The sequence below is a fragment of the Mauremys reevesii genome, linkage group 11 (assembly GCF_016161935.1).
Source record: "Mauremys reevesii isolate NIE-2019 linkage group 11, ASM1616193v1, whole genome shotgun sequence".
In the NCBI taxonomy this organism is placed as follows: domain Eukaryota; kingdom Metazoa; phylum Chordata; order Testudines; family Geoemydidae; genus Mauremys; species Mauremys reevesii.
Genome location: NC_052633.1, coordinates 17,878,319 through 17,903,818, shown reverse-complemented (window position 1 = coordinate 17,903,818; position 25,500 = coordinate 17,878,319). Strand labels below are relative to the sequence as shown.

General features: G+C 40.1%; 1 protein-coding gene across 8 annotated transcripts in view; it reads left to right on the top strand.

Annotated features, from left to right (window-relative positions):
* The window catches only part of PARD3B (par-3 family cell polarity regulator beta), a 645,413-nt gene that overhangs the window by 439,961 nt on the left and 179,952 nt on the right, over nt 1-25,500 (top strand). For all 8 annotated transcript variants that reach the window (XM_039494273.1, XM_039494274.1, XM_039494277.1 and 5 more), the window contains 2 exons: nt 21,746-21,952; nt 22,964-23,201. In XM_039494273.1, coding sequence (XP_039350207.1) covers nt 21,746-21,952; nt 22,964-23,201 — 445 coding nt within the window. The remainder of the gene's footprint in view (nt 1-21,745; nt 21,953-22,963; nt 23,202-25,500) is intronic.

Below are 25,500 nucleotides of genomic sequence, written 5' to 3'. Positions count from 1 at the left end.
TGATTTGGAACTGGAAGTACGCAATCATGCAGCAGCTGGGGAGGGGGCAGAAAATACAATACAGTACTGTTAAACATAAGCTGCTAAAAATATAAATGGAAAGGTTTAAAAAAAAAGATTTGGCAAGGTAAGGAAACTGTTTCCGTGCTTGTTTCATTTAAATTCAGATGGTTAAAAGCAGCATTTTTATTCTGCATCGTAAAGTTTCAACGCCGTATTAAGTCAGTGTTCATTTGTAAACTTTTGAAAGAACAACCGTAACATTCGTTCAGAGTTACGAATATTTCCGAGTTATGAACAACCTCCATTCCTGAGGTGTTCGTCACTCTCAGGTTCTACCATAAGTCATTAGTATGAATTCAACGCAGGCTATAGTTAACATCTGATCTTTGTGCTGTAATTTATATTAAATGGGTTATACTCTGACTGACTCCTTTTGAGCAGGTGTCTCCCGACAAAAAGTAACACCAAAATTTGGTGCCTGTATTCCAAAGGTAAGCAGATACCAAGGGTCATGTCCTTAGCTAGGGTAAATTGGTGTCCATTGCAGCATGTGGATATTTGATTATTTACACCAACTGAGGATCTGGCCCTTGATCTCCAGCCCTAGATATGGTCCCTGATGGTCTGGGTGAAGATCTGTTCGGATAGTATTTGTAGAATGGCCATCAACCACCCTTAGGTATCTGAACTAAGCAAAGGTTTCAGTGTTCTCTGCTATTAATCTTTCATATGTATCAGCTCACTTTAGTGGGAGCAATAAACATTTCTGTGAACTGAAAATTATTTTTTTTTTTAAGACCAGAAGGGAACATTATGATCATTTAGATCAGGAGTGGCCAATCTGTGGCTCCGGAGCCACATGCGGCTCTTCAGAAGTTAATATGTGGCTCCTTATATAGGCACCGACTCCGGGGCTGGAGCTACAGGTGCCAACTTTCCAATGTGCCGGGGGGTGCTCGCTGTTCAACCCCTGGCTCTGCCACAGGCCCTGCCCCCACTCCACCCATTCCCACCCCTGAGCCTGCCATGCTCTCACTCCTTCCCCTCCCTCCCGAGCCTCCTGAATAACATGAAACAGCTAATCAGGAGGGGAGGGAGGGGGAGGCACAGATTGGCCAGGCTGCCGGTGGCCGGGAGGTGCTGGGAGCGGGGGGGGTGAAGCTGATGTGGGGATGCCGATGTATTACTGTGGCTCTTTGGCAATGTACATTGGTAAATTCTGGCTCCTTCTCAGGCTCAGGTTGGCCACCCCTGATTTAGTTTTGCCTTCTGTATTGCACTGACCTTAAAATTGCATCCAGTGATTCCTCTATCAATCCATCCCAACAACGTGTGGCTGAACTAGAGCATACCTTTCAGAACGACATCCTACCTTATTATAAAGATTTCAACTGAAGGAGAATTTATCACATCCCTCGATTAGTTGTAACTGTGACCTGTCCTCAGTGTTATTTATCATCCCACCAATATTAGCGTCACCTGCAAACTTTGGCCCTGAGTCAGGAAAACACTTTAAGTGCATGGTTAAGTCCATTCCTTTCCGGTATTTAAGCACATGTTTTACCAACTGAGGATGCTTTCCTAAATTTGGGGCCTTATCAGTAATTATTTTATATTTTCTTCCAGATCATGGATAAAATTAGTAAATAGTGTTGGGCCAAAAACTAGGTCCTATGTGGCCTGACTAGAAATACACTTATTTGTTGATCATTCTCTATAAACAATTACATTTAGAGATCACCCTTTGTCTTCCTCAGACCCTGTATCTCCTGTAGTCTGGTCCAGTATTACTGCTAGGAAGAATCTTTGCACCTATTCTCCACCTGCTGGGCAGATGGATGGAAACATAGCACTCTCATACACACACACAACCAAATGTTCTAAACTTTGCACAGGTGACGTGAAGTGGAAGACCAGGGCGAGTGACTACATGTATTACATTTAGGCATTCATTTGCTTGAAGTAGTAATCTTGCCCACTGTATTTAAACCATGTGCATAGATGTGAACCATGCAAAAAAGGGAGGAGATGGAGGAGGAGATTCACTCTTTTGGAGCAACAATCCTACCCACATATTTATAATTTGCAATTAAAACAAGTCTTAGCAGTACAGAACTGTGTATGTATTTGTCAGCTGTTTAAACACACAAGTAATTAGTAGTATGGTAAGGCCTATTTAAGGCCCTTATTTAAGGGTTTTAAAAGGCAGACATCAAAATCCTCCCAGTAATATTGGGAAAAGGCTGTAATGGTAATGGAGACGGAGACTAACAAGAAGAGATTTAGGAAGGCTTAGTCTTTCAAGATGATATTTAGGGTTAGAGCATATTTTGTAAATGTCTCAGAGTGGAGTGGGTTTTACAAAAATACAGATTTGAGGAAACTAGCTTTATTTGGTCTCATTCACTCTTGCCAATTTTCTTTTTAAAAATAACTTTTTTTATTGAAGGAACACATCATGACATATAAATCCCTCAGGGGAGCTACAAAACTCCTTTAAGAAGGATAGTACCATGTACCCAAACAGATGTAAAACACAAAGTAATACACGATAGAATTAAGCCTCAACCTTAATCAACATAGGTAGTTACGGAGGTATTTTTGTTTTATTTTTAGCTGAGGCTGGGTTTGTAAGCCAGTTGCGGATGCCAGCTAATCCCAACAAGGCTGCCAAATGTCATATTGGTCCGTGTCTTTGCATATTGTATAATACTTTGTAAGACCTTCTGTTGTAGCTGCTTAGAAGAACATTTTTTTTTGCCACTATCTGCCTGAATTGGACATGTTTTTATAACGATTCACTTTTATGGAAAAAGCCATAAAATCTTTTTCATATTTTAAGGACGTATTAGATCAGTCTGCTCAGTACTAAAGTTTTTCTTAATTTACTTATTTTTCCCTCACATCCCTTTTGCCTTCCAGAGTTTACCACTTGTATCTTATCAAAGTTGTCGGTTGAGGAGCAAGTATCCCTTTATAGCTGCGGGTGGGCGGATGGACAGATAATTGCTTGTTAATTACTCATCTAAGTATTGCTAACAATGAATCTGAAATATGTCTGCATATTCTCTTGCCTGTGGGAAATGTTCTGTAGGTGCAAGATTATTGTCAAAATTACTCAGATCCAAATAAAGTTAGAGGAAATAAACCAGACATGGAAATTAAATTTCCCTTCTCCCCAAATCCTAGAAAGGAATCCAGTTCTCAGGCTATTTACGTGCAAAGTTTGGAAGATTTTCTGAGTTATTGGTGAATGGGAAAAGGGTATTATACTTATGGGAAAATGTTTTTTCCACTCCTCAGTAACTCAAACATAGTTGAAGGGAGTTTTATTTATTTTTTTCCCCCATTTTCCAAAAAAAAAAAAAAAATTCCACTAAAAACAAAAAAACCAACAAGACTTCATTTCTGGGCTGGGACCATACATGGAAAGTTTCAGGATAATTTCAAGAAAATGTCAAGCATGTTTAAAAAAAAAATAGGAATTATAAAGTCCTAATGTAACTTCAGCTGTAGCTCCAGCTATTAAGAAAGCTATAATAAAAATGCTTTTATCAAACTTTTAAAAAATGCTGATAATCTTTTTAGAACACAGAAGGGGATAAAAAGGACATGTTGATGAGGGCACTTCTGTAGAAAACCTACATAATCCTTTCCCAGGTCTTTTGGACTTTTTGAGAGAGGGATGTACCAGAGAACCCCTTTTCTTGATTAATAATAGGTCTGATGAAATTATGTATTTGCCAGTTTGAGAGCTGTATTTTTGCTTTAGTTTAGATACTGGCTTTTTTTAACCCTTTTTCAATAAAAAAATTATTGAAGTTTATAAACTGTAATTTCAAATGCATCAATGTTTTTGTGAAGTAACCTGTGTGTAGGGTCCTCAAATGTATCTTTTATGTAGGTAATTTAAAGGCACCTTCTGGCAAAAAGTGTGATAATTTCCCAGGCTCAAACTTAACCAGCACATTTCCTCATAAACACACGTAGATAAGGACAAAAAAAATGGGTTTGCATGATTACTCTTGAAAATCTAGTCACAAATTGAGCCAAATTTAGGTTTAGGATTAAGAGACCTGAAAGCAGTTCTGTTCTTTGATTCTGTTTTGTTTTCAAGTGCAATGAAGACTAATCTGTCAAGGTTTCTGTACTACTGGACATACTAATTATTGCTATAGGTGATTTTGTTTGCACTCAGGGATTACAGTTAAGGGGGTAGGTGGCTGAAATATACTAGGTTCAACTGTGAGGAAACACTTGAGACTGAAAATCTCAATGTCCACTGGAGCTTTTGTGCATAAGTGTTGCAGGGTCTTCACAGACGGAGATGCATTTGTGTTTGTAGTCTGCTAATCTACAAGTGGTTTTCTGATAAGGTTAATGCCCACATAATTCCTCAGGGCCTTGACATAGGGTTTAATTGCCACTTGGCCAACAAATGTTTGTTTCTTTTCCTGTGTGGAATTCGAGGGGACCCAGCAATGCAAACTATTGACTGATGGAGGGCAAACAAAGAAAATACAGTATTTTTATGTTCTTTTAATTCAGGTCCAAGTGGATTTGGATTAAGTGTTTATTCAGTTTGCTGGCTGCTTCAGATGCTGTGGCATATTGATTCCTTTTATTACTAGCAGCCATTTAACCTGACCTCTCCCAGATCCAGTATTTTAAAAGCTATAAATTTTAACTTTACTTATGAGCAAAGGCTGAAATGCTGTGAAAGCCTTTTTATTAGCCGAGCTTTCCCTTGCTCCGTGTTCATGTGTCACCCATGGCAACAATATTTAGAGCTTCTTAAATGAGAGTGGCTGTTGGGCAGTTATGGGGGGGGGGGACGGGGACGGCAATAAAATGAACTCATAAACATCTTCAGTGTGCAGGATTCACTGAGCAGGGAGCAGGCAGGTGTACAGAAGAAATATAAGCAAAGGATTTTCCCCCATTTATTTTGTTAGAGATTTAGTTTTCTGCTAGTCTTCTAATTTCTGCAGAAGGAAAAAAAAAGGATTATTTTATGCAATGATTTTTTTTTTAATTGCAGGTTAAATCAGTAACATTGAAATATTTTTCTTCACTCTCCTAACCCTGGCTTTTCTTTTATAATAATGATAATCTTCTCATGCTGCTATAATACCCTTGATTAATCCCCAAAATTATTCTTGAAAAATTTTTCACTGCAGAGCCCCATATGGGTGTGTGTGTTTGTAAAAATGTGTCCAGACTGAAACTTGCTGTAAAAAATTGGCTTGGCACTTCTTAATTTAATCAATTGTAAATAAGATGACTGATTTAAAAGGATTTTTTTTTCATTCACATGCAAATAACGCAGAAACAGCTTCAGTTAGAAAACACTGAAAAGCTAGAAGTTCATAAGAAGATTTTTTATTCTCTGTTTTTAATTTCAATATGGATATTTATATAAGGTATTTTTTTAAAAAAAATCTGATTGCAAGATCAGAGCCTAAGATGATTAAGTGGTTACTCTGGCCCTGATTCAACAAACAGTTTAAATACATGCTCAAATCCCACTGAAGTCAGTGGAATTTAAGAATAGGCTTAATTTAAAGCATATGCTTAATTACTTGGCTAAATATAGATAGATTTAAATGTGTCTAAAGTTAAGCATTTGCTGGAGCGCTTTACCAAATCAAAGCTATAAGTATAATTTCCATTGACTTGAAGTCAATGGGGTTTTTACCTTTGATTCCAATGAAATAGCATCAGGCTCCATATTTCCAGTCCCTGGGGCAACAGAGCTTTGTGTCACTCACCAGATCTCTAGCCTGTGGACCTACTGTGCTCTGCCATGATTAACATTTTGAAAAGATGTTCCACTTCCTTTCTTTCTTTGGCATTAATCCACATCTAATGCAGAAAATTAGGGCAAGCTTTTTACATTGAAGTCATTGCAAAAGGGGCAGTATTTCCCAATGTATAGATAGCCTAAATTTAAAGGAACAAGGAAATGTCACACTGGGAAAATATGCCTGTCTTAAAACAATTCCATATACCTTGGATCTGTGTGTTTGTTTGTTTGTTTATTTTTAAAGAAAAACTGCCTATTTTGCTGATTGTCAGAGCTTTTATTGTTTAAACAAGCGTTTGCTTCCTCAGCCTATCAGCCCTTATTATGTTGCACATGGGTAGTTCCCTGTGCCCACACGGAGCCACGTTGAAGCACATGCAGGGGTCCTCCTGTGCATAATACGTTGCAGAATCAGGGTCTGAATTTGTTTCTGAGACAAGTCATTATTGTGGATTTGAGATATCTGTCATTTCCTTAGCAACAGACTGATGTAATAAAAACAAGGTTATTACTTCACTGCAGTCTCAAGCAAGAACAGAAGCTGAGTGAGAAGGCTCAAATGAAAATATTTGCAACTAAAGAAAGGGAAACTGAAACTAGCAAAGTAAATGGCATCTTGTGTAAATGTCCACTTTTTTCATATTTCTGAGAAAAAGAAGTCTCTCTCAAAGAAATGTGTTGTCTAATTGATTTGTCTTCTTTTCCCCCACATCATCCTTCCTCCTGCAGTCTATGAAGAATCATCCTACTGTGCTCAGATGTAAAATTTAACATTCTAGATAGTCCCATGTTCTCTCACACACTCACAAGTGAAGTTGCGTGGACATTAGCATTGGGCCCCTCATTTATTGTGCAGCTTTGGATTGCGATAAAAAAGGTTGTTTTAAAATGTCTGTGCCTTTGTAATCTAGATCAGTTTATCGAAAGTATCACGCTCTCTGGTCATCTGTAGCATGGAAAAAATCTGTGATTTTTATCAGAGAGAGGGGGGAATCGAAGTAAACAGGGCACTGGAATTCTTACTTCTTTTCAGTTTTGGACTGATCAATTTACAAAATTGCCTGAACTCACTCGGAATCATATTTTCTGAAACCTGGAGATTTTCCAGTCTGTTTGGCCTTTCCCATATGCATTCTCCACTAGTAGGTTGTAACAGGTAAGTCCTAGAATGCATTTAATAGACATAAATCATCCTTAGGAGAAATCTCCTGTTTTTAAGATGGTAGATTAGCTTAATTTATTCCTAGAGTCACACTAACTGCAGGCCCCTCATTTTGCACCAAATGAGGAAAAAACTGCAAGCTATCTTGGGGTAGAGACTCAAATTCCTATGAAAACATTTTACGGCATGTACTGCTGTGGTATAAAGTAAAAGGTTGTGTCAGAGGTTAAACTGTGCCATCAAATAAAGAAAGCTAATTATTCTAATCAGGGGCATCAAATTTTGTGAAGAGACTAACTTAGTTTGTATTTTGTCTAAAATGTTCATCACAAAGCTAAACATGCCTTTGCTTGAAACTAACTTTCTTCTTAATTCGTACTCTTATTTCTGTGACTCTGTGAAGCTCATTACCATTTTGCAGAGATGTATAGAAAAACTCATGTTTAGTGACAGGCAGTTTTTCTTCTTGAAACAGTAACGCATTGCCTCACAACTGCAATATCTGTTAGTGGTAGACTGTCGAGAATGGCTGCACCAGTGTTCGTTCCCAGCACAGCGTAGTCCTGCATTTCTGACATATCTAGTGACTGCATTAGTCTATGCATTTCCTCCTCAGCTAACAAACAGCATCCTTTCCTGGCCTTCAAGATGTTAACTGCCATTATTCATAGTTGAAATTGTAGATCATACAAGTATGAACTAATTTGCAATCATCATGTACAGTAAAGTAGATTGAAATGTCAGTAAATCTTAAGTCTGTAGCAAACTTTTTCAATCAGAGAACTTGTTAAATTCCCCGATGTGTTGATTTTTCTTTCTTAGATGTATCTGTCAGGTGTAACATTATTCAGCACTTGGTATTTCTGCTTCTAATTTAGGATACTTGGCTTGAAGTAGAAACCAACTAGAAGATGCATGTTATCTCTTATTTGTGAGTGCAGGAAATTAAGCACATTCTCCTTGCTTTTATCAAGTCTTTCATAATGTCTTCCATGCTAAATGAACCAGCGCTGAAAGGGCCATAGCATCATTAAGGTCTCTATACAGAAATAGCCTCTGATAGCTACTTATTTGAAAAGCACAAACTAAACAGTGCAATGACTTTGAAACCCCTCCTTTCCAAATCATTCTGAGCATCTGAGCAGTTGATGTTTCAGGAAGAGTGAGAGAGAGAGAGAGAGAGAGAGAGAAGTCCTTTTCAACTGTACACATTGTGACGCCTACCAGAAATATATGTAATCATGTTAAACTAAAACTGTTCGCAAAAAAGTGAACATGAACTGTATAATCTTATGAGACTCTTGTGGGCAGGGATCATGACTCCCTCTCTGTTTTCTGAGATGCCTAGTGCAACAGGTTGTTAATAATAACTACTTTCTCTTGTGACCTAGTGCTTATTAGAAGGGAAACTTACACTTTTTCTTTTATACATCAATTTATTTAGAGGAGGATTTTCAAAGGCATAAGGGAGAATTAGGCAATCTACTTTCACTGGCTGCCTTCCTCCCCTTTTGCCTTTGGAAATCCTCCCCCTGACCTTAAGTTGACTAAGTATGTTGTTCTTGTATACTTTACTGTAGTTTGAATACTTCTGTGTGTGGTTTTTGGGAAGCTGGAAGGCACCATTTTATGAGCTTGATCCCAATACCTTAAGATTCTGTACAGTTGTGATCCTGCCTTACTCTCCTTGACCAAGAGCTACACTGCTTCTGTAATTCTGTTTTCCTTTTCAACTCTGCTGTGTCAAGTTAAAAATAGCAATACATTGTCTGCTTATTTACTAGTGTAAATTAATCAGTTGACCAAACACATTTTTAGTTTAACATCAGCATACATGGGTATCAGCACAGTCATACAAAATTCAAACTATTCCATCAGTTCCTTTGCATGTAAGCAAAAGATCGAGGTCATATGCCCAAGTCAAGTCATGGCAAGTCAAGGTTGGGTCAGGTTATTCTTTGCCAAATGACTCTGTAGTTGAGTAGTCTGGCTGCTGGGAGTGGTTTTGTTAACAATCTTCACATTGTCCCAGTTCCCAGAGATGTAAATGGTAGGATATCCACTCTCCTTTAGTAAAAATTCTTTTTTGTCTGTTCAGCTATTAAAAAAAAACAAACCACTCTTGGCATGCACCATGCAGCAGAAAGTAGTAATACATATTCAGGGTTTCAGCAAATCTAATTCCTGACCATTCATAATCTAATACAACATTGTATTTAATAATTATTCCATTCCCTTTTCCCTTCCATTTTTCCTCAAAAATGGTCATAACCACGTTATAGCTCTAAATACTCTCTTTGAAGCATGTTATTATCATTTTTGTTGTTATGATGAATCACCACATACAATATAATATTAATGATAAACATGAGTTCAGGTTGTTTTAGGGGCTTTTTTATTAACATAGCCAATACAGGTTGATACCTCTTCCTGTTCCCCTCTTTCTTCAACCCAGTTCCCTGCACCTTTCTGGATGGCCACTTCTCCCCGTAATGGTTTTATTATTTACCTATTTACCTATTATTTACCTATTTTAGGTGGCTGAACAAGGGGCAGCATGCCTCAACCTGGTCTGTTCCCATCCGGCATAAGAGATGAAGGTGTAGGTTTGTTTGCATGTTGGAGAGAGAGAGATGGGATGTGAATGGAAATGTATGACCCATAGAAAGACAGAAAGGTAGAAACAGGAAGAAAACTTGTTCTCTATTTGTATATCAAAGAAGAACATAGTTATCGTATTGGTGTCAAAGAATGAATCAGGCAAGCAGTAGAGCTACACATGACCCAATTTTCCTGTTAAAGATAATCACTTATAGATTGCTTCTTTGACAGGGTCAGAAAGAGGGAAATTGCCCACCTAACATATGGTCCAAAATAAATGTTGGTCTCCAAGGAAAGAAATCACTGAGATCAGAAAGACATGACCTCCAGTGATTTGGAAGTTAGACTAGGAGATAATTATTTGAGCCATTATGGAAAGAAAGAAAGAAAGATCTGCATAGCATAAGCTAAATTTAGATATTGGAATATTGCACTTAAACACTGTCAGAATTATTCATTTTGAATTGGTCCTGTTTCTGTTTATGAACTATTCCTGATTTTATTAATAATTTTTTTGTTCATAAGTATTCGCTTATCATCTAGACTACCAGTTTTCAACCTAGGACTTTACACAGATGATTCACCTACAACATTCACTATTTGCTGGTTTTGTTTGTTTGTGGTGTTTAATTGGTCACCTAAGTCCCAGAGTATTGTTTCTGGAAAAATATGAATGAAGAACCCTCTTGTTTGAACAAAAATATCCTGGTTTACATGTGAGTTCAGGTATTTATAAGAACAATAACCAGTACCCAAAGAACCATATGGAAAAAAAAACTGCTTATGAATACTGTATAAATAGTATGGACATTGTCAAACCAAGCAGCCATTCATAACTCCGAGGATTTTTCACATATGCTGCTTATGCCATATTCAAGCAGCTCTACTAGCAGACCGTTTTTAAACTTGGTGTATTAGGAGCAAAACAAATTTATCAAGGGATATAAGAGAACCAATTCATCAGTAAGAGAAATCTAATAATAGACTATAACAATTTGAGTAAAGATGATCTACAAAGGATAATAGAGAAGGGTTCACCAACTTTTTGGACACTGCGGTTAAGTTCAGATCAGTCTATCACAAAAGGGTTGTGGCATCAACAGAAAGGGTCCCGAGAAAGGCCAAAATTGTCAGAGGAAAGAAAATATACATAGGAGAGAAGATTTTAAAAAGTAGGAATATGTATTTTAGAAGTAAAGGTATATAAAAATTATGAACAGCTTACAGAAAGTAAATCAGGTGCTCCTATTTACCCTTTATCATAAAACTAGAACAAAGGGACATCCAATAAAATGAAAACACAACAGATTTAAAACTGATAGGAAATATTTTGTACACAGTGAATTAACCTGTGAAACTCATCGCTTCACTATTTGTGCCCAAAATCTTGTTAGGAATCAGTAAAGGAATAGATATTTACATGAACAGTAAGAATATCTACAGTTATTGCATAGGATGGATTTTGTACAAAGGATATAAATTCTCATGCTTCACCGTATAAGCCAATCACAAATTGCTGGTGGAGAGTGGGGGGAGGGGAAAACTTCCACAAAGAGCGGTCTATTCCATAATTGTTCATTATGGGGTTTTGTGCATCTTAAAGCATCTGGTAATGGCCACTGTCTGTGAAAGGATAATAAAGTAGAGGAGTCATTGGTCTGCCTACTTGTGGCAGTTCCTACATCTCTTAATAAGTAGATTGACTAGCATGATTGTCACAGCCTCACGAAGAAAGATGAAGGAAATAAAAACTGAAATGGAAAAGGTGTTAACTGTAAAACTGTCTGAGAGTTAGACCTAACTCTCCTCTTAAAGTAAACACCTTCACTAAATATTCCCATTTTAATAAGGGAATAATTTAATAATTGATAGCACCGTCATCAATAATGAAAAATTTAATCAATGTTCATCTGGATTCAGATATTCTTTCATTGGCAGATTTTAGTGCTAGAGCAGGAAGTTCCAGTGTTGCCAATGAAATCTCAGACTAAATGATTATAGCCTGAGGAAAAGGGGAACTAAATGCTCAACTATTAATCGGTTAGAGAAGGGCCTTGATAAGCTTTTGAATAAATGAAGATACCTTTTAAAATGACAGAATATGGGGAGCTCACAGATGAAATTTCACTTTCATTTCTAGTGAGTGGAAAGTGTAGTTAATCTTTAGTATTTCGGCACATCTTTTGAAGGTAACACAATATTTTATAATATTAGGCTATAAAATAATCACAAGCTATTGAACTTTTGCTTTAATTTTAGGATCACTAGCAAGGATTTCAATTATTTAATGAAGCATTTGACTGAATTTACTAGATAAATAAATAGTGCTCTGTTGTTTTTCCTCTTTTTGAACAGCAGACCTAAACCATTAAATGAAAGTGACTAAGTGTTCTTCTTAGGGGAAAAAAACAGGAAGTTCCTAGTTATTGCTAAAATTAATTCCTCAGAGGGACTTTCATGGTAGGACAAGCTGGCAAAATAAAGAATGCTTATACAAAAAGTTGAATACTTTGCCAATAACTTTGTGTTTCCCATGCAATTGTTGAAGATTTAAGAGTCTTCTTTCACAGCCCAGATTTTACTGGATAATATGGAATCATGTAACGAAAGACTGCATCTTAATATGTAGACACAAACTGTCCGAGGGGTGTGGTAGGGTGGGGTAGAGTGATGGGCAGGAGCTCAATAAGGTGGCGTATAGAAACATGAGCAGATGAGGGGACAGGGTTAAAAGCTTAGGGCCGGAACAAATTAAGGTTGCACAAGTAACTTTAATTCTGGCATTTCCTAACTCCTGAGTGCTTGACTTTGCAACATTAACAATGCTCTCTCTCTGTGTAAGCGACTGCATTTAAAAAATAAAAACACTGAAAATTTAAAAAATAATCATAATTTCTTTATGTGGAATTATATTGACCCCGCACATGGGTCGTCTGTAGCGCTGCAATCTGTATATCCGTAGAACAGTCTTCTATCACTTGAGGTAATGGAGCAACTGGTAGCAGTAGAAGGTGGTTACCTTCGATGGGGATGGAGACGTACACTTTGCCGGTTGGCTTCACAGCTATTTGCTACACAGTAAGGGAGTGTAGAGACCCTGGAATAATGGGTTCAAGTCCAAATTCTGTAAGGGATTGCTCTCAAGGGGTTACAGAGTCCTCTTGCTGTGTCCCCTTCTGCTTCCATCCCACCTCTTCCTACCCCTTTCCCCTCCTCTATTGCACACCCCTCTTGCCCTATTCTTGTTCCTGTCCTCCCAAGTTCCTACCCTATCTTCCTCCTGCTTCTGCCTCTATCCTTTCTCTTGTTCCTATCCCCCATCTGCTCCTGCTTTTAACACACCTTCCTACTGAGTTCCTGCCTGTCATCCCACCCTCTACTTTTTCCCCCTCCCAAACCCCCTTCCCTACCCCTCTGCATTTGAGCCAGACTCTTTCCTCCTCATCATCATTAGTGCCTAGGCACTGGGCTGTAGGGTACATCCTCCAGGGAGTGTACAGATGTCACACTTGTACACTTTTCATGCAGTCTTTGATGCCTTGGCACACTTCCTGCTGGTGCAGAAACGAGGCAGCCTGACTTGGAGCAGTTGCAGGCTGCAGCGACACAGAGCAGTAGGGAGTTTGTTACTTCACGGCTGTTCATAGTCCTTGCTCATAATAAAGAGTGTATCTTGATGCCACGCTGCTCAGCAGTGAGATACACTGTGGTGCCAGGAATGGGGCACAGCATGCTGGAAGACCTAGTGAGAGGTAACATTGAACTGGCTATTACAGAGCCTGTGCAACTGCAAGTGACTCCTCCACGAACCATGAGAATCAGTGGAAAAGCTGAATATGCCTAGAAACAATTCAAACAGCAGTATGAGCTGTATATGAAAGCCACTGGGGCAAATAAACTGGAGGATGAGCAAAAGATTGATCTGCTGTTAACAGTGGCAGGCACAGAAGCCTTAGATGTATACAATGTGTTCCATACAGATGGTGGTGGGAAAGGAGAGAAGAGCTTTGCAGAAATAATGAAAATGTTTAAGGGTCATTTTGTTCGTAGAAAAAATGTACCGATGAAAGAGATGTCCAGGATGAGACCACAGAATGAAGGGGAAACAATAGAGGAGTTTGTTAGACTTAAAACTAAAAAGTCAGTCCTGTGAATATGGAATATTAAAAGACTCTCTTTAAAGACCCCATTGTTCTGTGGTGTAACAATAACAAAGTCTATGAACAGTTTCTAAGGGAGATGGATCTGACACTAGAAAGAGCAATATGTGTATGCCAAGCATCTTCAACAACAACAAAGCCTAGAGAAAGACACACACCGCATAACTGAGAGTATCAGAACTTAACCAGCAAGGGAAAGTTCACAAAAAATAAATTGGCCAAGGATGGAAACATGGAAACCAGGAAGCAATGCCAGCGATGAGGCAACCAGCAGGTGTATAGGAAATGCCCAGCATTCAGGCAAATATGTAGAAACTATAATAAACCCAACCATTGTGCTAAAATGTGCAGACAAAATGCATGTATTGGGTGCAGAAAGGAATTCCTTAAGTGAGGAGAAAAAGCTGTTCTTAAGCACAATATTGAAGGAGGCTGAAAACTCAAAAGATTGGCTAATTAAAATGTGCACAAATGGCATTTGTGTGAGATACAAGATCAGGGGCGGCTCTAGACACCAGCGCGCCAAGCAGGCGCTTGGGGCGGCCGTTTCCCGGGGGGGGCGGCATTTGGCTCCGGTGGAGCTCCCGCCGGCATGCCTGCGGCAGGTCCACCGGAGCCCGGGATGAGCGGACCTGCCGCAGGCATGACTGCGGCGGGTCCCGTCTTCCCGCGGCTCCGGTTGAGCTCCCGCAGGCATGACTGCGGCAGGTCCGCTTGTCCCGGGCTCCGGTGGACCTGTCGCAGGCATGCCGGCGGGAGCTCAACCGGAGCCGCGGGAAGACGGGACCCGCCGCGGGACCGGGGAAGGGCGGCGCAGCGCTCCGCGCTGCTTGGGGCAGCCGGATTTCTAGAGCCGCCCCTGTACAAGATAGACACTGGGGCACAGGTAAATGTGATAACAGAAAATGAAATTGAGATGTAAGGAGCACAGGAAAGTGGGAGTTTAAAGAGTGTCTATGAAAGACTACAATGGAGGAACAATTCCAGTGTTGGGAGAGTACAGACTGATGCTTCAGTACAAAGGGAAAACATAAAACAAGAGTTTGTGATAATACACGGAGACAAGAAACCAGACTCGTGCTTACACACGAGAGACGCTTGGTCTTGTTAAGAGGATGTATACTATAGAGAGTCATAAAGATAACATAGAACTGGATATTCAAGTATTGCTGTATGTAAAGCTGTATTCACAGGAAATGGATGTCTCCCAGTAAAATACAAGATACAGTTAAGAGAAGATGCAGTCCCTGTGGTGCATGCTACATGAAATGCTCAACCTTAAAAGAGAGGCTAGAAGAGAAGTTGCAAAACATGACATCAAATACTATCATTTGGAGAAGAGAAGAGTCAACAGGTTGGATTCGCTCTTTAATAATTGTAGAGAAAAAAGGGCTATGTTCATACCTTAAGGAGCTGAATAAAAACATAAAAAGAGAATACTTCCAGTTGCCCACAAAGACATGAACTGTTGTCTGAAACAGCAGGAGCCAAGTTCTTCAGCAAATTAGATGTATCGAGGGGATTTTGGCAGATCATCTTTTGAACACGGAGAGCTCCAAGATCTGCACTTTTAAAACAGACCTTGGCAGATACTGCTTCCCAAGACTGCTTTTTGGCATATGTTTGGCTCAAGAAATATTTCACCGTACAATGAGCCATTTGCTAGAGGGTCTGGCAGGCGTAAAAGTGTACATCAATGATGTAATAATTTGGGCCAGTTCTCTGATTGAGCATCAGGAATGAGGAGAATACAGTAAATTGTAAGAGCTAATAACCAATTGAATAAGACCAAATGTCAATTTCAAACAGAAATTACATACTTGGGAGAGATTGACCTCTGAGGGTAGCTTTTCCAATCAATCAAAGATTCAAGTAAACCTGAACGTGACTTTCATGACTTTCCCTATAGTCGGAGCATCAAAGCAGAAACTCTCCCAAACCACTGACTGCACTACACAAAAAGGGGCTTGGTGAATGAAGCACCACCAACGATACAGTGACTGCTTTTGAAAAAGAAAAAGTATGATGTAACCCTGGAGTGCCAGTTGATGCCACCACAGGTGCCAGCTTTTTCCTTTCGCTGGGGATGCCCAACCCCCGCTCAGCCCCAGGCCCAGCCTGCACTCCACCCCTTCCCCCAAAACACCGCCCCTGCTCTGCCTCACCCACCCCTTCCCCTAAGATGCCGCCCAGCCTCTTCCTTTTCTGCCCAGTTCTGCCCCCTTCACCGAGCATCCCCATCCCCGCTCCTCCCCCTCTCTGCGATTGCCTCCTGCATGCCACGGAACAGCTGATCGTGGTGGGCGAGAGGCACTGGGCAGGGAGGGGAAGGAGTTGATCGGCGGGTCCACCGGTGGACAGGAGGCGCTGAGGAGGGGGCAGGGAGGAGCTGGCTGCCAGTGGGTGCTAAGCACCTGCTAATTTTTTTCCGTGGGTGTTCTAGCCCTGGAGTTGGCACCTATGGATGCCACATAGTAAAGGCAGACACTCTCCCAAGAGCACAGGCGCCATTTGACAATAGATAGCCTGGAACAGACAGTAAACATCCATGTGAACATGACAAGTGGCAGGTATAGGGGATGAATTGTAAACAGAAACAGCTAAAGGTGAAATGCTGCAAGGAGTGATACAAGCAATAAGCAAAGGAGTCAAAAACCAACTCTTCTCAGATGCATACCCCTGCTGTAAAAAGGAGGTTTCAGTGATCTCAGGAGTGCTCTTGTGGTTCTCCAAGTGTTGAGAAGGAAAATATTGGAACGAATATATGAAGGGTACCTGGGAATGACCAAATCAAAAAGGAGAGCTAGAGAAGTTGTTTTCTGGCCGCAGATGAATAGTAACATCAAAGTGATGGCAAGCAGCTGTGGAACATGTCAGAAGTACAGAACTCCTCTACAACCGATGCATAAATACTCAATTACTAGATAAAAACAAAAGATGACCGAGGCTATGGCTACGCTGCAGCATAAGTCGACATAAGTTATGTCACTCGGGGTGTGAATTAGCGACTCCCCTGAGCAATATAACTTATGCCATCTTAAGCGCTGGTGTTGACAGATGATGTCAGCGGGAGAGGTCTCTCCCATTGGCTTAGAGCGGCTCCACTAGCAGCTCTCTAGTGTAGCCATAGCCGAAGAAGTCTGTTGATAGTGAGGAAAGGATTGGGAAAGTACAATCAGACACAATTTTACAATAAAAAAGGCAAGACCTCCCACAGTTAAGAAAACAAAGAGTCAGTGAGAATTAGGCAAGAGGGGCACTGGCCAGTCAAAGTTAAAGTGATGGAAGAGTCACCTCACTCATACTCAGTGATCACAGATGAAGGCAAAATCTTACTAAGGAATCGTAAGTGTCTGCTCAAAGATACCTGACAACTTGGCATGATTATGTGTCTGCTCTCACTTCACTTAAGATTAAAACAATTCATAAACTGACCCTGTTATTGACCATGAGACTGACCAGTCTGTTACAAATGAGGATTTGACAGAAGAGGGTTTGCAATGCAGCAGATTGGGAAGACTGCTGAAATGCCCTAAGGGATTGAATGAGACATGTTAGGGTTGTGTTTTAAGTGACCTGAACAGTTGAGTCAGAGTTACTGTAATTGTAATAGTTTAATAGTGTTTTAGTTCCGTCAGGAAATTTTAAAAAGGGATCTAAAAAAAGGAAGTTGTGTTTTGAAGTAAATCCTCCAGAAAGTGTACAGATGCTACATTTCCCGTACACTCCAGATACAGGCTTTGTTTTCTTAGACACACTGCATGGCTGGTGGCAGAAACAAAGAACACCCGCACAAGGCAGTCACAGGCTGCAACTAAATAGACTAGTAGGAAGTTTCTTGCCTCTTTGTATACGTAGGTCAATTCATAATAAAAAGTTTACCTTGAACCAGGGCTGCTCATCAGTGAAATACAACAGGCACTAGCAATAGGGGTCTTTCACAGCATAGGATACATGGTCATTCTGCTCTCAATTCCAGCACTGACAGCCCTGTGTAACGGGAGGCCCAATTGCAGAAAAAGACCTGATTCATCTCTGAAGATCTGAAATGGAGCGTGCTCAGTCACGCTGTGGAGATGGCATATGTGCCATCCACTCAGGATGTAGGAGCTGTGAGAGGCTAGAACGTGCCCAGTACAATTGGAATCTTCAGAGAATTTAGCTGCCAAACTTTAACAAGTCTGTATTGAGCATGGGCTAACCAAGATTTTTCAGAGGCTCGTAACTTGACCAAATTAGATGAAATTTTCATGAACATGGTAAAACACAATTCTGACAGCAGGGCTATTCCCCTGCCAAATTTCAAGTCCCTGCTCCAAAGCATGGAGACACTAGAGCATCTCAGTTAAACATCTGTAAGAATATTTGAGAACACTTCAATCTCCCTGGACACTCAATAACAGACTTAAAAGTGGCAATTCTTCAACAAAAAAAACTTCAAAAAGAGACTCCAACGAGAAACTGCAGAACTGGAATTAATTTGCAAACTGGACACCATCAAATTAGGCCTGAATAAAGATTGGGAGTGGATGGGTCACTATAAAAACTAATTTCCCCCTGCTAATACTCTCATCTTCTTGTCAACTGTTTGAAATGAGCCAACTTGGTTACATTGGCCTCATTAGTATTCACCCCTTCTTGTCAACTGTTGAGAATAGCCCACTACCACCATAATTGAATTGGCTCATTAGCACTGACACACCCCCCCCCTTGGTAAGGCAACTCCCATCTTTTCATGTGCTGTGTATTTATAACTACCTCTGTATTTTTCACTCCATGCATCTGATGAAGTGGGTTTTAGCCCACGAAAGCTTATGCCCAAATAAATTTGTTAGTCTCTAAGGTGCCACAAGGACTCATCGTTTTTGCTGATACAGACTAACACAGCTACCACGCTGAAAAAAAAATGTTTCCCTAACCTTGTTCTCAAAAAGAGCTAAACCATTTAGCTGAAACTTTGGGGGGAAAAAAAATCCAGCATGAGGCAGACACACAATGTGAGAAATTTCACCCCGAATGGTTATATTAATGTAATATAGTTTTAAATTCTCCATTATCTCTAACCTCTCTCACAGTGCCTCAGTATGAGTGCAATGCTGTGTAAAATTTCCTACTTATCTGGAAATCAATATGGATTTCATTGATGAGTTAAGGATAGTCGTCCGGCCTGAATTGCTGGCTTATTTCTATTTAAGATACCCAGTTTTTTATCTATTACTTCTTTCTTGTGGAGGTGGGAACTCTGTGCATGACCTTCTCCAAACCTGCTGTTAATGATGCTCTATTAATTATTTGCCAGTGATGCAGGCAGCAGCTGCTCCCCATGGAAGTCAAAGGCATCACCTCTGTAATAACCTTGCCTACATTTGTCCAGACAGAAGTCCTAACCCTAGGTCTGCTTCATGGCCCAGTCCAGTTCCAGGGTTGTATTTAGTTTAGCTGATGCAGCGTACCATGCTGTAAGTTACTGAGAGCTGTGTAGTGGCTTTCTGTCCAAACCTAGCAATCAGAGCTGTTTTCTGACTGAAAATCTCTTTCTGTGCTGATCAGAGAGGTTTTCACTTTGCCCTTTCTTTTGCAGTGATTATGCTTCCCTTGTCTCTTGTTCCTCACTCTCCGCCTGAGACAGACACCACAGTGCCTTTTACTGATGCACACGTTTTGAGTGATTTTAAGCACCTTTATGTTGTATGCAAGTCAATGCTCTAAATCCATTTTAGCACTCGCTAATTTGGCAATAATGGTAGTCTCCAGAATGGCAATTAATGAACAAAAGAAGGTTGCACTTCGTGACCTAGCAACCAGGTTTCCTTTAAACTGGGTTTCTGTCTTTTCATTTTTTTTTTAACCTCATGTCAAAGTCCCAGGGAATGGCAGTGTAAATTGCTTTGTGTAGACTCTTACAACGATTCGACATTTGGTGCCAATGCTTAGCTTTTCCCATTCCTCTTTAAGATCTCACTAATTGCATTTTTTTTTATTTCGCAGCTCTTATTTTTCACAAAAAAAAATGGACATTTAAAATGACTGAGACTTATTCCAGAATTGCTGAAATAACAGCATAGTATCAATATTTCTGGTTTTCTTATGATCCTAGAATCTCTTCAGTAGGGACAGTCAGTGAAATTGTTTGTGATAGTCTCTTTGTTCTGATGTCATCCAGCTACTTGTGGTGGTAACATCTATCGACACTGTTTTATATATTGTGCCTTTTAGTATGGCTTATTCTGAAGCCTTGGAGTGCATAAGCTGTTTCTATTTTCTACTTTTATTAGTTCCATTTCCTGGCTTGTCATATACAAATTAAGTAAAAACCAAAATACTATTTCAAATTGAGACATATCTATGCATTTCCTACATTTTCCTCTGGATTAGTGTATCTCAGAACTCTCACTTTTTTTCTTTTTAGCTTTCCCGCCTCTTGAAATCCATTTTTGTAAGTGAAAAATCTTGGTGAATTGCAGTGTGGCACAGCAATTATATTAGCAGTAGCCTCCCCCAAAAAATTCAGTCAGCCACAAGATGGATGTGTTCATAGACAGAAGACATCTACTAGGAATCTACTTGCTTTCTCCTGACAAGGAAAGAGGCAGCATCACTGGGCAAATAAGTTTATATTTTGTTTGTTTTGCTAGAAATCTTTATGCTTTGTTGCTGAAAAACATGCTGAGTGTATTGATAGCATAGCACAGTGTTCAGCTTATGTGACTTGAAGTGAAGGCTTTGGATAAAGACCTTGTAGGAGATCTGGAGAGAGATTCTCACACACAATTTGTTTGCAAATATCTACCACCCATGCAATCTGAGCCATTCCAAAAGCCAAAAATTTGTTTTTCATAAGTATTTTTGTGAGCTCTAAGGATACATCATCTCTAACAGGGACCTTTCAGCAATGTCCTGAGTTGGGGTGATTGCTGTCAGCTGGGCCGGCTCCAGGCACCAGCGCAGGAAGCAGGTGCTTGGGGCGGTGAATGGAAGGGGCGACACATCCGGGTCTTCGGCAGCAATTTGGTGGCAGGTCCCTCAGTCCCTCTCGGAGGGAAGGACTGGCTGCCGAATTTGCCGCTGAAGAATGAAGCGGGGCAGTAGAGCTGCAGCCAAAGTGCCGCCAGTCGCAGCTGGGTTTTTTTTTTTTCCTTCGCTGCTTGGGGAGGCAAAAAAGCTGGAGCCAATCCTGGCTGTCAGTACAGGAATCATTGCAACCCTCACCTTAAGTTTGGTCAGGGGGGAGCTCCCGAACGCCACTGGTAAAATGTCTCTTTGTTTAACTTGATGATGTTGTTAAAATTAATTACATTGATTGCATTGTATTTTAAAGCCACTGAGTAATGCATGTGTACAGTTAAACATGTATATTATTGAGCAGAACCTGTCATCAGCATGAATGAATGTCCTCTCGAATGGTAGTTGAAGCATGAAGGGACTTATGGATCTTTAGCTCATATGGCATGTAAATATCTTTTGACACCGGCTACGACAGTCCCATGCGAACGCGTATGCTCACTTTCAGGTGACATTGTAAACAAGAAGGAGGCAGCATTATCTCATGAAAATGTAAACAAACTTCTTTGTCTGAGAAATTGGCTGAACAAGAAGTAGGACTGAGTGGACTTGTAGGCGCTAAAGTTTTACGTTTTTATTTTTGAATTAAGGCTTTTTTGTACATAATTCTACATTAAGTAGTTCAACTTTCATGATAAAGAGATTGCACTATAGTACTTGTAATGAGGGAATTGAAAATTACTATTTCTTTTGTTTTTGAAAATAAATATAAAGTAAGCACTGTACATTTTGTATTCTGTGTTGTAATTAAAATCAATATATTTAAAAATGTAGAAAACATCAAAAAATATTTAAATAAATGGTATTCTATTACTGTTTAACAGCGCGATTAATTAATTTTTTAATCACACAATTAATTGTGATTAATTTTTTAAATTGCTTGACTGCCCTAATTGTATTACTTTTATTTCTATGTACTTTAAATGTAAACATTAACTTTTCCTTCCTCAGAATCTCCTGGCAAAGATTTTGGTCCCACTCTGGGCTTAAAAAAGTCCAGCTCCCTGGAGAGCTTGCAGACGGCTGTGGCTGAAGTCAGGAAGAATGAGCTTCCTTTCCACAGACCTAGGCCTCACATGGTCCGTGGTCGGGGCTGTAACGAGAGCTTCAGAGCTGCCATTGACAAATCTTATGATGGACCTGAAGATGCAGAAGAGGGTATGCTGTTTCATGTACTTATTTGGGAAACGTCCACCACTTAGTACAAGGCTCCATTCAGCAAAACATTCAAAGGAGGTGCTTAAATCCAGTTAAAGGCATTGTGCATAAGTGTTCTGCTGAATTAGGGCAAAATTACTGTGCATGCTGTCCTAGGGCCTGAGCCAACTTCACTGAAGTCTCAGATTGACTTCAGTGGTGGGGGTGGATCACGCCCCGAATCCACAAAGGTTTGTGTAACTATTTAGTTTTCAATTTGTTTTAAGTAGCATTGGTCTTGATCAATTCTGCTGCTATTTTGTACGTTTTACGGCAAGTGTCATCCTTTTCCTTTGCAGCTCCCTTTTCCATACTGAGACCACACCGGAGCCCTCTCCCGTCTAGCAGGAGCCCTGTTTCGCAATACAGGAAGGACAGAGTAGCCACAACAACTTGACCCCGCTTGTTCATGACACCTATTGGGGTCACAATCCCCAGACTGGGATCCCCCTGTTTACAGCATGAACTGCATCATTACTACACTAGTTCTCCTCTAAACAGTCAGAGAAATTGTCTTGCTGTTCCTTTTAGAGACATCAGAAATAGCCTGAGAGCAAGGAGTGACTGCATCAGTTTTGTATAGTAGTTAGGATATGCAGGTTCTTAGAACCTCTTGTTGAAATAAGCTCTCGCTGTTTGTGTCCCAGCTTGTGGGCTTTTTTGACTTGATGGAGGTTAACAAGCCAGATTTCAAAAAGAAGAATGTTTTACCACATGTCAAGATTTTCATACCAGAAATAATAACTAGAAAATAAGTAACTATAATAACTCTGTGCTTAATTGACAATAGAGCCCTGCTTGAATTAACTAGATATATGTTTAGTCTGCTTTTTAAATGATACGATTAAATGAACATGCATTGTGAACTATTGCAGCACTTTATTCTACACTGATTCCATATTGCTTGTTTGCATTTTCCTGATCATAAATGGCCCCAAACCATTTTTACTGATTCTCTTTCTGTCTCTGCAGATGGTCTGTCTGATAAGAGCTCTCTCTCTGCTCAAGAAACTCAGAACTTTGAATCAGCCCTGCAAGGGAATCCTGAACTAGAAGATGTAGAAACCAAGGCAAAGAAAGACAAAAAAAATAAAGAGAAGGAGAAGAAAAAAGGAAAGAGCAAAGCTAAGGTCAAAGAGAAGAAAATGAAGGAAGAAAATGAAGATCCAGAGAAGAAAACGAAGAAGAAGGGTTTTGGTGCCATGTTGAGGTATGGTTCTTGTGCCCCCGCCCCCCCCCCACACACACACACATACACACTCTTTCCTGAAGAAGCTCATGAAACTATTCTGTGAAATCACTGATGAGCTCATCAAGCAGACAAAAATGTTTGTCAGTTAAAAAGAAAGCACTATCAATTTTCATACCAAACCATTAGCTAAGGCAAAAGACCTTTAGCTGGCAAAACTTTCTGTGCCCTTGGAATTCATGTGCATTTGGCAGGAAAACTGTATGAGGCTTGAGCATAAAGAAATATAAGGGAAAAATGCATTTGGGGGGAATGTTTGCTATTTCCAGGTATTACATTAAACTTTTGGACACTACTGGTGCATTCTGGCCTGTAGGCCATGGGGCAGCTCCAGGCACCAGTGCACCAAGCGTATGCCTGGGCGGCAAGCCACGGGGGGGCGGCCTGCCGGTCACCGTGCGGGCGTCACTCCGGCTGCCTTCAGCAGCATGCCTGCAGGAAGTCCACCGGTCCTGCGGTTTCGGTGGCAATTCGGCGGCAGGTACGCCGAAGGCGCAGGACCGGCGGACCTCCCACAGGCATGCCGCCAAAAGCCGCCTGACTGCCGTGCTCGGGGCAGCAAAATAAATAGAGCCGCCCCTGTGTAGGCCAACCTAGTGTGGAACAAAACTTGGTGCATAGTTTAAATGGGAGAGGTGTTTTGCTGTAACCTCAGAAATTCTACTTTTCAAAATATAGAGATTGGAACATACAAACTTGAGCTTTTGTTTCCTCTTGATGTCCTTGATACACAGCATAAGGCGTTTGTTTCCAAAGTGTTATGTGCAAGGACTTTGTTGTTTTTCTTCCACATAATGTCAATACAACCCTAAGTACTCCTGTTCTTTTTGCGGATACAGACTAACATGGCTGCTACTCTGAAACCTATTAAATTTGTGCACACCATTTAGAAATTTTCCACAAGTTTATGGACTGCCAGGGTGTGATTGTCCAAACTATACGTGCACAAGTGTATACTTAATTTGCACATACAGTTACCACAGTGATTAATGAGAATAAGATAGCTGTCCATAAATGCACAGAGATGCATACTATTTGAATAATTATACATGCTAAGTGTGGAATTTGCACACACATTTGTGTTCATAGAGTTTAAAGAAATCTGGGTTAAAATGAAGCTGTCGGGTTTTTTTAATTAATTAGAATAGTGAGTTCTTCAACAGCTCCTCTCTTTCTGTATCTTTAGTCTCATACCTATTAACCCTGTAGAGCTAATAAAGCTGTAAGAATGGAAACTGGATTGTACGCTAATTTGGCAAAAATGTAATTATTCTGGCTCATGCATCACCAACAGATCTGTTGACTAAGATCCACATTCAAAATCTTTATTACTGGTGAAGAGTTATGCTTGATTTCAGATCCAAGATCGAGTTTGTTCGGTTGGCAGTCTTATTGATAAACAAGAAACATGGAACTAAAGGACTCCAGTATTACTGATTCACTTTTTAGAGTATAACGTCACTTCAAGCAGAAGTAATACTGTTTTTCTAGAGAGAGATAACAACATGAAATCTGCATGTTTCATATTTTGACTACGTGCATATATTAGTCATCTGAACTTTTCCCACAGTTAGATTTAATTTTGATAGGGAGTCTTATCAACTGATATTTTTCATTATTACTGTTTATTATATATCCATCAAGCATGACAAAGGGACAGGACAAAGATGGAATTCCTGCCTCAAATTGCTTATAGTCTAAATTAAGACACATGGAAAATGGAGGTGACAAGATTAGATGGAACAGAAGGGAAGTTTGCAGGCCAGGACAATATAATTGTGTACTCACTTGGGAAGTTTGTAGATGCTTCTAAAGAGTAACTAAGGGTTTTATTTGTGCTTTTTCATTTGTTTTGTGTTTTTAAAACATGATTATAATTTATATCTGTTTTAATGTTAGGGGCTATCACTTAAAAGCTTTCTTGAAGAGTGGATTTTGAGAAGGGACTTGGAGGAGGAGCAGGTGCAGGCATGATGGGGGGGTCAGGAAGGATGTCCCAGCTATAGAGGGGAGCATGAAATAAGAAATGGAGATGAGCAATTTGGGCTAAGCAAAGAAGGCATTTGAGGAAATAAGAGTAGGATTTAGCAAAGCACCTAAGTGACTCAGAACATGTCTTATTGACTCTCAAGTCAAACCTAAATGGGGGAGGGCAAATGCAGACAGGTATTGGGGTGGGGGAGGCAATTGTGAATGGCCTTAAAAGCATGAACAAGGAGCTTTGGGGCACAAGTGAAGGAATTTTAGAAGAAGACTGGGT